General features: G+C 31.6%; 1 protein-coding gene across 3 annotated transcripts; it reads left to right on the top strand.

The window, feature by feature from the left end:
- Window positions 1-9,012: 9,012 nt before the first annotated feature.
- LOC118061676 (lupeol synthase) lies at window positions 9,013-15,241 on the top strand. 3 transcript variants are annotated; one of them, XM_035075203.2, is made up of 18 exons: window positions 9,017-9,383; window positions 9,563-9,748; window positions 10,385-10,474; window positions 10,619-10,816; window positions 11,751-11,835; window positions 11,966-12,132; window positions 12,215-12,403; window positions 12,519-12,632; window positions 12,834-12,953; window positions 13,061-13,183; window positions 13,285-13,383; window positions 13,506-13,562; window positions 13,683-13,729; window positions 13,839-13,982; window positions 14,085-14,262; window positions 14,414-14,494; window positions 14,613-14,696; window positions 14,872-15,238. In XM_035075203.2, exons 1-18 carry the CDS (start codon window positions 9,183-9,185, stop codon window positions 14,992-14,994), a joined length of 2,286 nt encoding a protein of 761 aa, XP_034931094.1. In that variant the 5' UTR covers window positions 9,017-9,182; the 3' UTR covers window positions 14,995-15,238. The 3 variants fall into 3 exon arrangements, with proteins under 3 accessions (XP_073263279.1, XP_034931103.1, XP_034931094.1); XM_073407178.1 differs by lacking the exon at window positions 14,872-15,238 and having other exon boundaries at window positions 9,013-9,383; window positions 14,598-14,696; XM_035075212.2 differs by lacking the exon at window positions 13,285-13,383 and having other exon boundaries at window positions 9,016-9,383; window positions 14,872-15,241.
- The last annotated feature ends 269 nt before the right edge of the window (window positions 15,242-15,510 follow it).

The following is a 15,510-nucleotide window of genomic DNA, read 5'->3' as shown; positions in this document are numbered from 1 at the left end:
CACAAGTCATGACCTATTACGATCAACTCAAAATGTGTATATTAGCGAGCAATTAATTGTGTTCTTACAAATTGTAGGCCAAAACCAAAGATTTCGTTTTATTAGTGGTATATACTATAGGTCTGTTGAAACTATCCATCGTTACTTTAGAATTGTTTTAAAAGCAATTCTTAAGTTATATAAATGACACGACCAAAAGCTTGATGTCTCTTCCCAAGTGCAGGAGTGTCGAAGTAATAAATAACCCGGCAAGACCGGGGTCGAACCACAGAGAGGTTAATTGTATAAATTATAAATAACAAGACAACAACAACAACAACAACAACAACAACAACAATAACAATAATAATACTCAGTACGTGGCGTTGTTATACCCGAGAATGATCTAAAGATCGGGTCACAGGTTTCCAGCCTATATACTGACTTTATGAAAAGATCAAAGATATATATTTATATAATATAAACAGAATGTAAATAATAATAATAATAACAATGATAATAATAATAATAACAGAAGATGAAGAAATTAATGAGAACTTTGAGATAAAAGATTAACGTAAGGATTAAACAATGATAAAAACAAATGTCAAGGTTAGAGGATCCACTAATGGTACTTCAAACAAGTATAATATAAACTCTTATTACTCAATTGGAAACCACACATAAAGGAGGTTCCAATCAGATTATAAAATTGTTAACATGATTACATTAATTATCTTATTCGAATAAAGCTAATACTTGTAAATGTTGGCAGGCATTCATGATTATAACTTATGTTAACAACAAATCAAGTTCCTTTCATAGCTCAGGTATCGGTAAAACCATACAGTATGGGCTATGAAAGTGCCAAGTATTTGTTGTACCAAGTGTTACACAACATAAATCTAGATTAACCATTTAACAAGAAAAGTATTAAAGTGAACAAGATAACAAATATAAAACATGTTAGTATCCAACGTTAAGGTCCATGTTAAGTTTATATTATACTTGTTCTTACACCATTAGTGTACCCTTTTCACCTTGACATAATTAACTTAGCTAGACATAATAAAAGAAAGAAACATAAATGAGCAAGACAAGAACATAAATGAGAAAGAAGTTAACTAGACAAAGGAAAGGAAATGAAGTGCATAAACTTGATATTAATGAAAGCAAGACATAAGCAATACAAAGAGAGAAAGCAAGAGCATGATCTTGATCTGAACACCAAGATGCCTCAATACATGGTAAGTGCCTCCTTTTATAGGCCAAAATTTGGAACTATTGATTTGTTGACTAATTGATGAGTGGGTGGCCACATCTTGACTAGATAACAATCCTTATCTTCTTGTCTGATCAAGACGTCATTGCTAACATCATAATTTGCCCAGAATCCTCAAGAATGTTCTAGGAAATTGTCTCAGCTTTCCAACAAAAAAAAAAGATGAGGTCATTTGGACTTCTAGAACTCAAGATATGGGCTGAACACTAAATAGTGTTTGGGCTGCAGGACAGCTTCGGACTTCTTCGTTGTTCCTTCAATTTGGACTTCAAAACGACCTTTTCAAATCTTGGGCTCCTCATAAAAGTTGTAGGCTTTTGTCTTACCTTTCCATCCATATAAAGTGGACCTAAATCCGAAATCTAGAGCTCCAGATATGATCCAATTACCGAGCAATGTTCCGGTTTGGACTGCACCGACATCTCTTTTCTAAGTTTGGCCATCTCTTTGTCCTTTAACTTTCAATGCTTAAACTCATCAATCAATCCTTTTATTTATGTGATAGTCCTGCATTTAAAATGAGCATTTACCATAAATTAAGGTATCTTATAATATCAAACTTGTTATTATAAAACATGCTTTAGTTAAGGAGTTATTGATACTTCAAGTGCAAAATGATGATATAAAACCTTGATAAACATGCACTTTTAAGTACTAATCAATAAACACCTTATTAAAGATCTAGAGGATACAGTTCCAGCTGAGATAATGAATAATCGAAGATTCTATCCTTATTTTAAGGTATGAGAACAATACCAATATTTTTATACATTAATTAATTACATCTAGAAGAAAAGTTTATAAATTATTTTTTCATGTTTATATAGGATTGTGTGGGAGCAATTGATGGTACTCATGTTCCTGCAAATGTTTCTGTTGAGATTCAAGGAAAGTTTCGAGGTCGTAAAGAAGAAACAACACAAAATATTTTAGCAGCTATAACTTTTTATTTGAAGTTTATATAGGTTTTAGTTGGCTGGGAAGAAAGTGCACATGATTCACAAGTTTTAGGTGATGCATTATCAAGACCTAGTGGACTAAAAATTCCAGAAGGTATATAATAAAGTATGTATTATATGCAATAAAAATATAAAATGTCTTATTAGATAAAGGTAGTAATAGGTTTTATTTTTTTTTTAATTTGTAGGGAAATATTATCTTGGTGATGCTGGTTATGGTATTCGAAAAGGAATCATTTCTCCTTTTCGTGGAGTTCGATATCATTTGAATGAGTTTACAGAACATGCACCAGAAAATAAAAATGAGCTATTTAATCTTCGACGCTCTTCAATGAGAATCGCTATTGAGCGAGGGTTTGGTATTTTAAAGAGTCATTTTAGATCAATTGATGGAAAATCTTTTTGGTCTTATGAACCACAAGTAGATGTTGTGCTTGCATGTTGTATTATTCATAATCACATAATGGGGGTTGCTCCTTATGACTTTCTTATGGAAGAAATATGTTCGGATAGTGAACCAATTAGACGGACAATCAACTTAAGTCAACGGGAGGAAAGGGAAGAGAATAGGGAGTGGATAACAAAAAGAGAAATGATTGCATCAACCATGTGGAATGATTATAACACTTAAAGAAACTATTAATTTGAGTGTTAATTATATGTGTTTGTTTTTAGTATGTCTTGCTTAAGTTTGTATTATCTTTGTTATGTATTTGGAGTAGATGTTGACTTTATTATAATTTCTCTTTTAATTATTAATTGTAGTTTTTATATGAAATTTATTAAATCTAAATATTATATGATTTTATTTTGTATAAATTTGTAATTTTTTTTTTGTAGAAATGAGTGCCACACAGAATGAAAAATGCAAGGGCAAGCACTTCACATGATCTAAGCCTATGTTTCACATGTTACTTGAGATATTAGCTGAGGAGGCACTTAAAGGAACCAAACCTTCTTCCACCTTTAAAGTAGAATCTTTTGTTAAGGTGGCTACAAAAATTAGTCAAAAGTTCAATGTGCAATGCAAGCCTAAGCATGTGGATAATCATCTCAAGACTGTGAAAAAAAATGGGGAATAATAATCAAACTTAAAAATAAAAGTGGCTTTGGCTAGGATGATTGTTTGAAGATGATTACAGTTTCGAAAGATGTATATATGAAGAAGTAAAGGTATGATAAATATTTATACTCTTTGTAATTTTTATATTTACTTTTGTTCTAAAATGTTATACAATGAACTAAGAAATTGCATATTCTAAACTTTATGAATAGGCACATCCCAATCATGACAAGTATCTAAACAAAAAACTTGATATGTATGAGGCCATGACAATTGTTGTTGGAAAAGACATGGCAACCGAAAATTATGCCAAATCATATGCTGATGTCAACTTCGAAGAGAACACTAAAGAGCAATCAATTTCAATTGAAAATGAAGGGGAATATGAAAAAACTTCTAAAGGAAAAGAGACATCTTCCTCTAGTACACAAAAGAGGCAACATAGGAAGAGAAATTGCATGTATGAAGATGATGGTGTTGAAAAGTTGTCTAAACAGATTGGAGATGTAGCATTTGCAATTCAAAGCCTCAGCAAAAATCAACTTGATGTTAATGCGTTGTATACAGAAGTGATGAAAATTAAAGGCTTTGATGAGATCACTCTCGGGGATGCATTTGATCACTTGGTCCAAAATGAAATGTTGGCAAAAGCATTTATAGCAAAAAATGCTAATTTGAGGAAAATTTGGGTTTAGAATTTTGTGAACCAACACTACTACCGGCCTACTTGCTAAGACGGTTTGACTATATTCAAAATTTGGGTTCAGACTATGTTTGTTATTTCACAAGTATGTTTACTTGTTTAATTCGGTCTAGCATGTTTATGTTTGTAATTTGAACTAATATGTATGTATATGACATTGAAACTTAATATTTATGCATCACTATGTTTGATGTTAGATATTTATATTTATTTCTTGATGCTTATTTGATATATATTAAAGGGATATTAAAGGGATAATTGCCTTTACCCGTATAAAAAAAAATAATATTTATCCAAAAAAACCCATCAAAATATTTTTGTATTTATTTATCTTAAAAAAATCTTCATACCAAAAAAAAAAAAAAAACCCAAATATATAACTCTTACCATAAACTAATTTAGCTTTCTTCATATGAAAAAAAAAACTTATTTTAAGCTTTTAAAACCACAAAAAATATATTAATAGGTTTTACTTAAGAAATATTTAACAAGGTTATTTCTCTATAATATGGTATGACATATATAGTTATATTTTATAAAATAAGCTATGTATGAATATAGGATATAATAAAAAAAATTCATCATTATACTTTTTAGATTTCATTCTTTTATTGTAAGTGATTAAATATTTATATTAAATATTTTATATATATTAGATAAACTTGAAAAAAAAAAATTCATTAATAAATTATTTTCCAGTTCATTTTCCATAACATAACCGAACACTGGAAAGTGTTTTTCAGTTTATTTTTCATAACACTACCAAACATCGAAAAATAATTCACTTTTCAAGAATTCACTTTCCCTAAAATTCACTTTTTAAAAGAAAACAACTTTCCTGCAAACAAACGGAGCCTTAATTAACTTGTAACTGTAGTAGGCGTGTGTGAATAATTCACGCATGCCTATAAAGAAAAAACTAATCGATTACTAGTCTAAACTAGTAACCAGGTCGGGCTAGCTAGATTTGGCCCAACCCGTATGATTGGGCTCGATCCAACCCAGTTAAAAAAAAAAGAAGAGGGGGTTGGGTCTGGGCCTTAGGCCTAGCCGACCAAAATTGCTTTTGCTAAAGGTGTGTTTGGCAAAACACACCCTTATGATTTGCCTATGTATTTTATTCATCTTCTATTTTGATATTTGGCCAAACAAGACTCGTTTTTATATCATAAAATTCCATGAATATTTGAAGATCTTCATTGATTTATTTGTGGGCCCCTCGCGCTTTGTTTTATTTGTTTTCTTTTTGTATTGTTTTTTTTTCTATTGTATGCTCAATCTACAAACCTTTATTGTTAAATGCAAACCTGTTGTGCAATGCACTTTTTTTTTCTGGTCTAAAAAGAACAAATTAAAAAAAAAAGGTAAAAAAAAAAAGGCATAGAGAATTGGTTCTTCTTCATTAAAAATTCAAAATTTTACGAACTTATTTATTGGCGCCAAAGTCAGGATTATTGCACTTTTTGGGTTTGTGCAATATTTACCAATGCTAGAGTTGAAAATATTTGTAAGTAATTGTTCATTAATGCTAGAGTGAGGAACATTATAGAAAGAACAAAAAAAAAAAAAAAAAAACAAATTCTTAGCAATTTTAGACAAAACCAATAATGCAGCCCACCTCAGGTAGAACGCTTAAGGTGTTATGGTATCTTTCCTTTTGCGTAACCAGTCTCGTATCATAGAATCTATATTGACCAGTTAGGGTTCCTAGTGACGATAATAATAGTTGATGATTCCTTGAAGGAGACATTTTCCCCCCAAAAACAAGATACCAAATATCTATTTTTTTTCCATGAAAATTTTTAAACGATTATCGCAATATCCAAGTGCGATAAGCTTAAGAAATGAGGAAAAAACAAAGCAAACCTGAATAAACTTTCTAAACCTGGTTTAATCTCTAAAATTCCTAACATGAAAAATCATAGACCCAAGCTTAATCAAGAAGCTCAATTCCCAACCAATTTAATATTAAAGCATGAAATAAAAAAATCAATTTAAAATATTTTTCAAAGTAAAAAAAATAGCAATCAAAAGAATGAGAATCAAATTTGTAGAACAAAAACATAAGAAGAAAGAAATTGATAAAAAAAAAAATAATTTAAAAATTATCTAAAATAAAACAAATAGAAATCAAGAATGAGGACCAAATTTGAAAGGTGATAAAATTGAAGTGGGATAAAATTGAAAAGAATTCCAATTTTATAAACTATTCCAAATAAAAAAAAAAAGTAATGATCAAAAGAACATGATCAAATATAAAGGAATAACAATTTGAAGGACAACTTTGAAATTTTAAAATGGCAGGCATGAAAATTAATGAGGAGAGAGAAAAGAAAAAAAAAACTGCTGGCGTCAAATTGAAAAGTCATTAGCCACATGCACTGTCTCATTACAGAAAAGGATGTTGATACCATTCAAACAATCATTGAACAACCCCGCACATGCTTTGGGCAACATATGCTCTAACAAGTGTTTTTTGAATAATATTTAATATTTATTAAAATATAAAAATATTGCTGAGTCAACTTGAAACAAAGTTTTGTTTTTATTTAAGGCTATGTTTGTTTTCCGGAAAGTGGTTTTCGAGAAATCACTTTCCAAACTTTCATGTATTTGTTTGCTATTAGAAAAGTTGGTCAACGAAAAACACTTTTTAGTCAAATAAAAATTTGACTTGTTTTCTAGGAAAGTGTTTTCTTTTTATTTTGGATGGAAAACACTTTCCGGAAGTTGTGAAAAATTTAGAAATGTCATATTATTTGATGATTATATCAAATTTTATCCTTAAACTTTTGATTGCTATTTATATTTTATTTTGAATATTTGTTTTTCAATTTCATCCCTTAGAATTTAATTTTTATATTAATTTTGGTCCTCATTTTTATAATTTTTATTTTTTTTCCCTTATTATTTTTTAATTGAAATTTTTTATCTATCAAATTTGATCCTTATTCTTTTAATTGTTACTTATTTTATTTGAAATAATTTATGAGATGTTAATTATTATTATTTTAATTTCTTCAACTTTTAATTTTTTTAATTTTTTTAGATTTGATCTCTATTATTTTGATTATTATTTATTTTATTTAAGATAATTTATGAAATTATATATTTTTTTCAATTTCATTTCCATTCAACCTTTTAATTTGTAAGATTTGTTCCTTATTATTTTTAATAAACTTGAAAAAAATAAAAATTAATAAGTTATTTTCTAACTCATTTTTTTATGACACAACCAAATACCAAAAAGTGTTTTTCAATTTATTTTTCATTACACTATTAAATATCGAAAAATAATTTATTTTCCTGAAATTCACTTTCTAAAAAGAAACTACTTTCTAGTAAATAAATGGGTTTAAATTAAAAGTGATTTTTTACTAAACATGTTGGAAAATTGTTTGGTAAAATCAAATAAATATATTTGAACCATAATAAAAACATAAACCAAGCCATAAAAAAAGTTGTTATGCCTCTTCGTCTTTTGGAAAACATTCAACTCTTGTTAAATTGTATCTAAATTGTTATCAAGGATTTATATATTCTGCAGTTAATTTACTTGTATTGCCATAGCTGTTATCACTTGGTCTTGGTCGGAGCAGTTCCTTTTTCAATCTTAATTAATTAGTAGCTAGGTGCATGTCAATTTCAGAGTCACAATGACAACAACATCGCAATGATGGTGGTTTTTGTTGGGTTTCACGTCATTCGTGATCGTTGTCTTATGCTTTGTTGCGGGTACCTAGAGTTATCTATCTTTTTTTTTTTTTTAATAAAATAATATTTAAAAGTTTAGAATATTTTTTTAGTAAAAATATAATTTAAAAAAAACTTTATAAGAATTAATTAGCTTTAACTTTGTTAACTTGACAGTTTAAAAACTATTAACAACCAACAACTTTAATAAATAATAATATTATTTCTTCTTTATCCTCGGAAAACTCCATAACACCTCTACAGCAACAACCAAAAACAATAGCAAGAAATACAAAGGCTTGTAGCCCAACGATCCTGGCAAGAGTTTCCTTGCCTTTATATTCTGGGTTTAAGTTTTAGTGTGTATACTTGTTACCCCTGTGATATTTTATTTGTCCACTAAACTTGCAGGATGTTTAGTGGATTTGAGAATTAGTTGTGGTGTGTGTAAACTAGCTCAAATATCCCGGATTAAAAAAAAAAACCAATAACAAGAAATAGTAATAAGAGACGATAGTAGCAATAACATAACACCTTCATTCTTGTTATCAACCAATTTTAATTAACTTTTACAATGCTAACATCTAGGATTGATTGTAGGACTATTACTCCAACTACTATTATTAAGAATAGTAATTAATCATCCATGAAAACTATAGTTGTGGTAGATGAAAGAGAAATCAATAAGAAATTAATAGCTATCTCAAAGAAACCAACAATTATTTATTATACACGGAAATTACAGCTGTAATAAATCAGAAACAAATCAATCAATATAAATAAAAAATAAGGACTTGTATATTCTGCAGTTAATTTACTTGTGTTTCCTTAGCTGTTATCACATGGTCTTGACCGAAGCAGTTCTTTTTTCAATCTTATTAATTAATGAGTAGCTAGGTGCATGTCAATTTCACTGTCACATGGACAAAATCGTACTGATTGTGATTTGTGGCGGGTCTTACGTGAGAAACAATTATTTATTATACAATAAATTATTGGTTGTGGTTGTTTTTTAAAAATGTTTTTTATTATATATATATATATATATATATATATTTATTGTTAGCTAGATTAAAATATGTGTTTGGTAAAAATTATGGTTGAGGTTTATATATATATATTAAAATATGTGTTTGGTATATTTACCAAACACATATTTTAATATATATATATAAACCTCAACTATAATTTTTACAAACATATATTTTAATCTAGCTAACAACACCTAACAATATTTTTTTAAAACTTATTTTTTAAAATTACAATCACAAAAATTATCCAAAAAATATCTTAGCCCTCCTGCGTACTTGGCTTTTCTGCTGGGAGTAAACTCCACAAGTCATGAAATATCTTTTATCTAATCAAACTTTGCCAAGACTAAGACTTTATTTTTCTCTTTATATACAGTGCATTTTATAATTTCTATTGCTAGCCATTACTGAAATAGAAGAGAAGTGATTTTTTGATACTCAAGAAACTGAAGGAAGAGACTGAAGCAGTGTCATGTGGAGGCTTAAGATTGCAGAGGGTGGCAATGATCCACACATATACAGCACAAATAACTTTTTGGGGAGGCAAATATGGGAGTTTGATCCTGATGCTGGCACCCTTGAAGAGCGAGCTGAGGTTGAAGAGGCTCGCCAAAATTTCTGGAGAAACCGCAACGAGGTCAAGCCCAGCTCCGATCTCCTTTGGAAATTCCAGGTATATATACACACACACATACAAATTCACAGCATATGTTTTCTTATATATATATATATATATATATATATATGTATATGTATATGTTTCTATTTTTAGCTATTTCCAGAAATAGCTAAAAAATTTAGTACATTATTAATTACATTTTTAGTCACTTACTTTTATTTAATAAAATGCAGTTTCTAAGGGAGAAAAAATTCAAGCAAAGAATTCCTCAAGTCAAGATTGAGGATGGTGAAAAGATTTCCTATGAAAAAGCAACAAGTGCTTTGAGGAGGAGTGTTCATTTGTTTTCAGCCTTGCAGGCTAGCGATGGCCATTGGTGTGCTGAAAATTCTGGCCCAATGTTCTATTTCCCTCCCCTGGTTATTGCTCTCAATCCCTGCTATCATTTTACCTAGCAAAAAATATTAGTCAGAAGTTTCGTCACCACCTAGAATTGGCAACATAGCATTTTTCTGGTGATCATTTGGGTACTAAATTATGAAAGAAATTGGGAGACCATTCGGCAAAGATCTATTGACTTTTGGATTTTTATAACATTTTTTTTTATAAATCTTCAAACTTTCATGTAGCTAGTATGGTTTTACTATACCTATGGGAAGTTATTGTAATTCACCCTTGCTGAATTTAAGACAGGCTTCCAAGCGCAAGTAATCCCACTCTTGAAATCCTTCTGACAGGTTCAAATGCTTGATCGTATAGATTTCTTGCCTTGATTTAACTTGATTGAAAGAGTTGAAATCTGAAAAGATTTTATTTGAATTTTTTCATTTCATATGATTCATAGCTTGATCTGAAGAACTGGTGATCAGAACGTAAAAAAAAAAATCTTGTACGCTTCAGGCCATGTTGCTGTTTAACTCTGCTTTCACGAGTAGCATCAGAATGAATATGAAGCCTGTTTACTCAGTTGTCACAAATTTGCAAACTATAATTCAGATATTTTGTGCGTTCAGTTTCTAACGGCAACCTTCCGCCCCCCCCCCCCCTCAATGCAGGTCTTTTCTCTGTATATTACAGGACATCTTAATGCTATCTTCTCTGCAGAGCATAAAAAAGAAATCCTACGTTACATATACTGTCATCAGGTAGAGTATATTTGTTAATTACAGGAATGACCAAAGGAATAGCTTTATCAAACTAATTTTGATTTTTTTTCTCTCTTTTTTGTCGTCTTGGCTTTAAGGATTTACCAGTATCAGATTGCTAATGTGCTGCATCTTATCTTGTAGAACGAAGATGGTGGGTGGGGATTACACATAGAGGGTCACAGCATCATGTTCTGTACAGTCCTGAACTACATCTGTATGCGCATGCTTGGAGAAGGACGTGATGGTGGCAAAGACAAAGCATGTGAAAGAGCAAGGAAGTGGATTCTTGATCATGGTAGTGCAATTGCCATAAGCTCTTGGGGAAAGACTTGGCTTGCGGTACAGCATATGATTCAACAAAATTCAATTAGATTTCATACTGTTAAACTAGTTATTGGTTGCTAGGTTGTATCATTAGTAGAATGTTTTCTGTCTAATAAAAGAAGGAAAGAAATCTTCGAGTGTGTTTGGTATTGCGGTAGCTGTTGTGGTTGTGGTTTAAAAAAAGTTATTTTATAAAAAGTACTTTTAGTTTGAGGTTGGTTTGAAAAAATAGGTGTTTGGTTAAAACTGTGGTTGAAATTGAAGTTGAAGAAAAAGTAGTTTAATGTGTTTGGTTAAGAGTGCTTTTAAAATTGAGGTCATAAAATAATTTTAAAAATATATATTAATACTGATGATTTTTAATTTAAATATTGTGGATTTAATTATTGCTATTATATCATAAAATAAATCATACTTTATATAAAAATATTTTTTATTATTCCATGAAACCATTTATAATTCCATTATGTACAAAATACATTTGACAAAAACTATAGTTTTCATAATATTTTTAGCATGTAATAAAATTGGATAAAATATTATCAGGTATAAAATTCACTTTAAACTAGTTTTTTTCTTTTTTTTTTAAAAAGTTAAAAAAATAACACACTAAAAAAAAAAAGTTCCTGCAGGCAAGTGAACATTGCAAGAAAAATGTATTGTTCACTATTTTTAAGTGAACAGTGCAATTTTCTTGTCTGTTCACATGAACAGTGTACACAATACACTAATCATGTTAATTGCACTATTCATTGAACAGTGCAATTAATATGAACAGGAAAAAAGTAAGAAATGGTTGCTTTTCTTTTCCTGCGTTTCAAACGCATAACGTTTTAAATAAAACGCAGCCGCAGCCGCAAAGCCAAACGGGCTCAATCTACATGATTCTTGTCATGTTGCTTCTATTTCTTAATTTTGTTTCTAATTGTTTGATTTTCCTGTGTTGTAGATACTTGGTGTGTATGAGTGGGCTGGATGCAATCCAATGCCCCCAGAATTTTGGTTCTTGCCATCTACATCTCCCATTCATCCAGGTTTGCATTTTGTTTTATGAAGTTGCTGAAGCATGAAACTTATATATAAACATTATGAAATCCTTCAATAATTTCTGTGTAAAGCCTGCTTTTAGCTCTGCCATTCCAATCATGCATTTCATAAATGCAGGAAATTTGCTGGGCTACTGTCGGCTCACTTACTTGCCTATGGCATACTTGTACGGGAAGAGGTTTGTTGGTCCAATCACACCTCTCATCTTACAAATTAGGGAAGAAATCTACAGTGAACCTTATGAGAAACTCAATTGGAGGGGAGTCCGCCATTTATGTGCAAAGGTCAGTTGACTTTTAGCAGCTGATCTTCAGAAAATGATCTGAAAACATTTCATTTTCTTCAAAATCTGTTTTATTTCTTCAGGAGGATAACTATTATCCACATACTTCGATACAAATATTGTTTTGGGATGCTATTTATACTTTTGGCGAGCCCCTTCTTACTCGGTGGCCCTTCAACAAATTGAGAGAGAAGGCTCTCAACATAACAATGGATCACATCCATTATGAAGATGAGAGCAGTAGATATATTACCATAGGATGTATCGAAAAGGTACAGTGAAATATTTGCAGAGCAATAGCAAAAAAAGAAAACCAGTACAGTAAAATATATGCCTTTTACACATGTTCTTTAATTTTGGGACATTTGTACCACTGAACTGGAACAGCCATTAGATATGCTGGCTTGCTGGGTTGAAGATCCCAATGGGGATTATTTTAGGAGACACCTTGCTAGGATCGAGGATTATGTGTGGCTTGGAGAAGATGGAATAAAGATGCAGGTCGGTAAACTTCTGTCATAATAATGGTACCTAAACGGTTCACGTCGTCTTTCCATTCACTGATTGATGTTATCAACAAAAACATGAAGGATTCTCAAAAACTCGAGTTTATGCTTATTTAGTGAATAGACTTTAGATTTGCAAACCAGAAGTAAGAGATGCCGATGGAGTATGATCTTTGCCTTTTCATATTCATTTTAGAGTTTTGGCAGTCAAGTGTGGGATACCAGTCTTGCCCTTCAAGCTTTGATTGCCAGCAACCTCTCAGATGAAACAGGACCTGCACTTAAGGAGGGGCATAGCTTCATAAAGAATTCTCAGGTTTCCAAATTTCATATCCTGAAATTGTTTCTTCCTCTCACGCGTGTTTCTTGTATTTAGTTATGTTTCTGCATGCTGCTTCTCTCATCCCACATCAAATCTTGAAGGTCACTGAGAATCCTCCCGGAGACTTCAGAAGGATGTTTCGCCATATCTCTAAAGGATCGTGGACTTTCTCTGACAAAGATCATGGCTGGCAAGTGTCTGATTGCACTGCAGAAAGCATGAAGGTCTGTTCTTGTTTTCTGCTGTAATCAATACTATAATAAGTTGAGCTTTTTCCTTGAACATTTATCATCGCAACATACTTTGTGATTCGCATGTCCTGCAGTGTTGCCTTCTTTTTTCAACAATGCCTCCGGAAATCGTAGGTGAAAAAATGGAACCTCAGAAGCTTTTTGATTCTGTTAATATTTTACTTTCTCTTCAGGTGAGGATTAGTTGCATTCAAATGGTGACCTTTGTGTACCTAAAACTCATCAACATTCCTTGGATTTGCTCCTTTCTAGAACACGGTATTCACGAAGTAACAATCAGCTCGATTTTATGCAGAGTAAAAATGGTGGGGTATCTGCTTGGGAGCCGGCAGGGTCTGGATTATGGTTGGAGGTAAGTTTTTCAAGTCATCGAACTAAACTCGAAATGTTAAGCTTAAATTCTGTATGTTTTCCTTCAAGACTTGACTTGGAATATGGTATTTCAACTGTGACGTCTCTGCTGTTCCATTAGTGGCTCAATCCTGTGGAGTTCCTAGAGGATCTTGTAGTTGAGCATGAGTAAGATTCTCGAACCATTTATTTCAAATAGTTAAGCAAGATTACTTATTGAGCACCTCCATTTGGAATGTCGAAAAACCTGTTGAAGACTAATAAAACAGAGATCCAGGTATGTTGAATGCACATCATCAACAATACAGGCATTAGTCCTATTTAAGAAGTTATACCCTGGCCACAGGACAAAAGAGATCCAAAATTCCATCATAAATGGTGTCAAGTTCATCGAAGAGTTGCAAAAGCCTGATGGCTCATGGTATGATCCATTTAAAAGAGTTGCTGCATTCTTTTAAAGGCTGATGTACAGCTTGCAGAAAATTGTCAGGGAAATGACTAAATATAGCAAGAATTACTACAGGTATGGAAACTGGGGAATTTGCTTTATCTATGGTACATGGTTTGCTCTAGGAGGGCTAGCAGCTGCTGGAAAGACTTACTCCAATTGCCTGGCTGTTCGTAAAGGAGTTGATTTTCTACTTGGATCACAGAGAGATGATGGTGGATGGGGCGAGAGTTACCTTTCAGGCCCTAAGAAGGTAATACCATTTTAAAGATTTCTAAAGCACTCATTTATGCAATAATATTTTGTGTGCGTGGACCTTCTCATTCCACCTCCCATGGTATCAATGGGATCTCCTCCTTCAACTTTCTAAAGCTAAGAAAGTATACTGGTGCATGTTGACGCAGGAATATGTACCTCTTGAGGGTAACCACTCAAATCTGGTGCAAACTGCAATGGCTATGATGGGTTTAATTCACGGTGGTCAGGTCAGTTTAATTAATTTATAATTTAAAGATTAATAGTCTATCTCTTCCTATATTATTGTAACGCACTTCTGCTCCTTTATCCATCAAAATCCATGATTTCAAGCTCCTTTTCTAATAGGCGGACAGAGACCCTGCACCCCTTCATCGGGCTGCCAAGTTATTGATTAATTCTCAAACAGAACTTGGTGATTTTCCCCAGCAGGTAAGAAAATCCTTGAAATAATCACTCATAAAAGAAGATTTATGATGAGATTTTCGGGGAATAAGAGACAGGGAATTGTTGTTTGTCAATTATCATCCTCTTAGATTGTATGTTTTAGCTCGTTATATCCTACGTTTAACAACGATTGAATAATAATACTGCTTCTTCGTGACAGGAAATCGGGGGAGTTTTTATGAGGAATTGCATGTTGCATTATTCTGCCTATAGGAGTATCATCCCCATTTGGGCTCTAGCAGAGTATCGCCGGCATGTTGCATCGCCAACCAAAAATAGTTGAACCAAGATAGGGAAAACATGTTTCATCTTTCTGTTATTACCTAGCCACCATAACATGAACCACTATCTTTACTGTCACATTATCCTTTACGCTATCGGTGTTTGAGAGTTTGAGAGTACCTTTCAATGTATTTTTTACTTGTGCATTAATAAAGAATAAAAAATCAAGAAGTCCCAACTACAATAGTTTATTGGAGAAGCCAAAGCCCAAATCCCTGGAAGATATGAAGAAGGAGAAAATCACCCAGAGCCCAAAAGACTTATATTAAGGTATTTTAAAAAATTAATTGAAAAAAAATATTAATAAATTAATATAAATCTTTTCTTACATCCTCGTATAATATCCATGGTAAAATTAGGGGGAAATAAGATGATGAGATGAAAATGGAGTTAGAGAAAGTATAGAATTTTTTTTTTGTCATTTAAATCAACAGAAAGTAAAAGCTTATACGGAAAAAGATGCTTCTATGGAGTTGAATTTTCAATTTTATGAATTAATTCTCCATCCAATTGAGGA

Source organism: Populus alba, chromosome 1 (assembly GCF_005239225.2).
Source record: "Populus alba chromosome 1, ASM523922v2, whole genome shotgun sequence".
In the NCBI taxonomy this organism is placed as follows: Eukaryota; Viridiplantae; Streptophyta; class Magnoliopsida; order Malpighiales; family Salicaceae; genus Populus; species Populus alba.
Note: the sequence above shows the minus strand (reverse complement) of the source record. Positions and strands in the feature narration are given on the sequence as shown.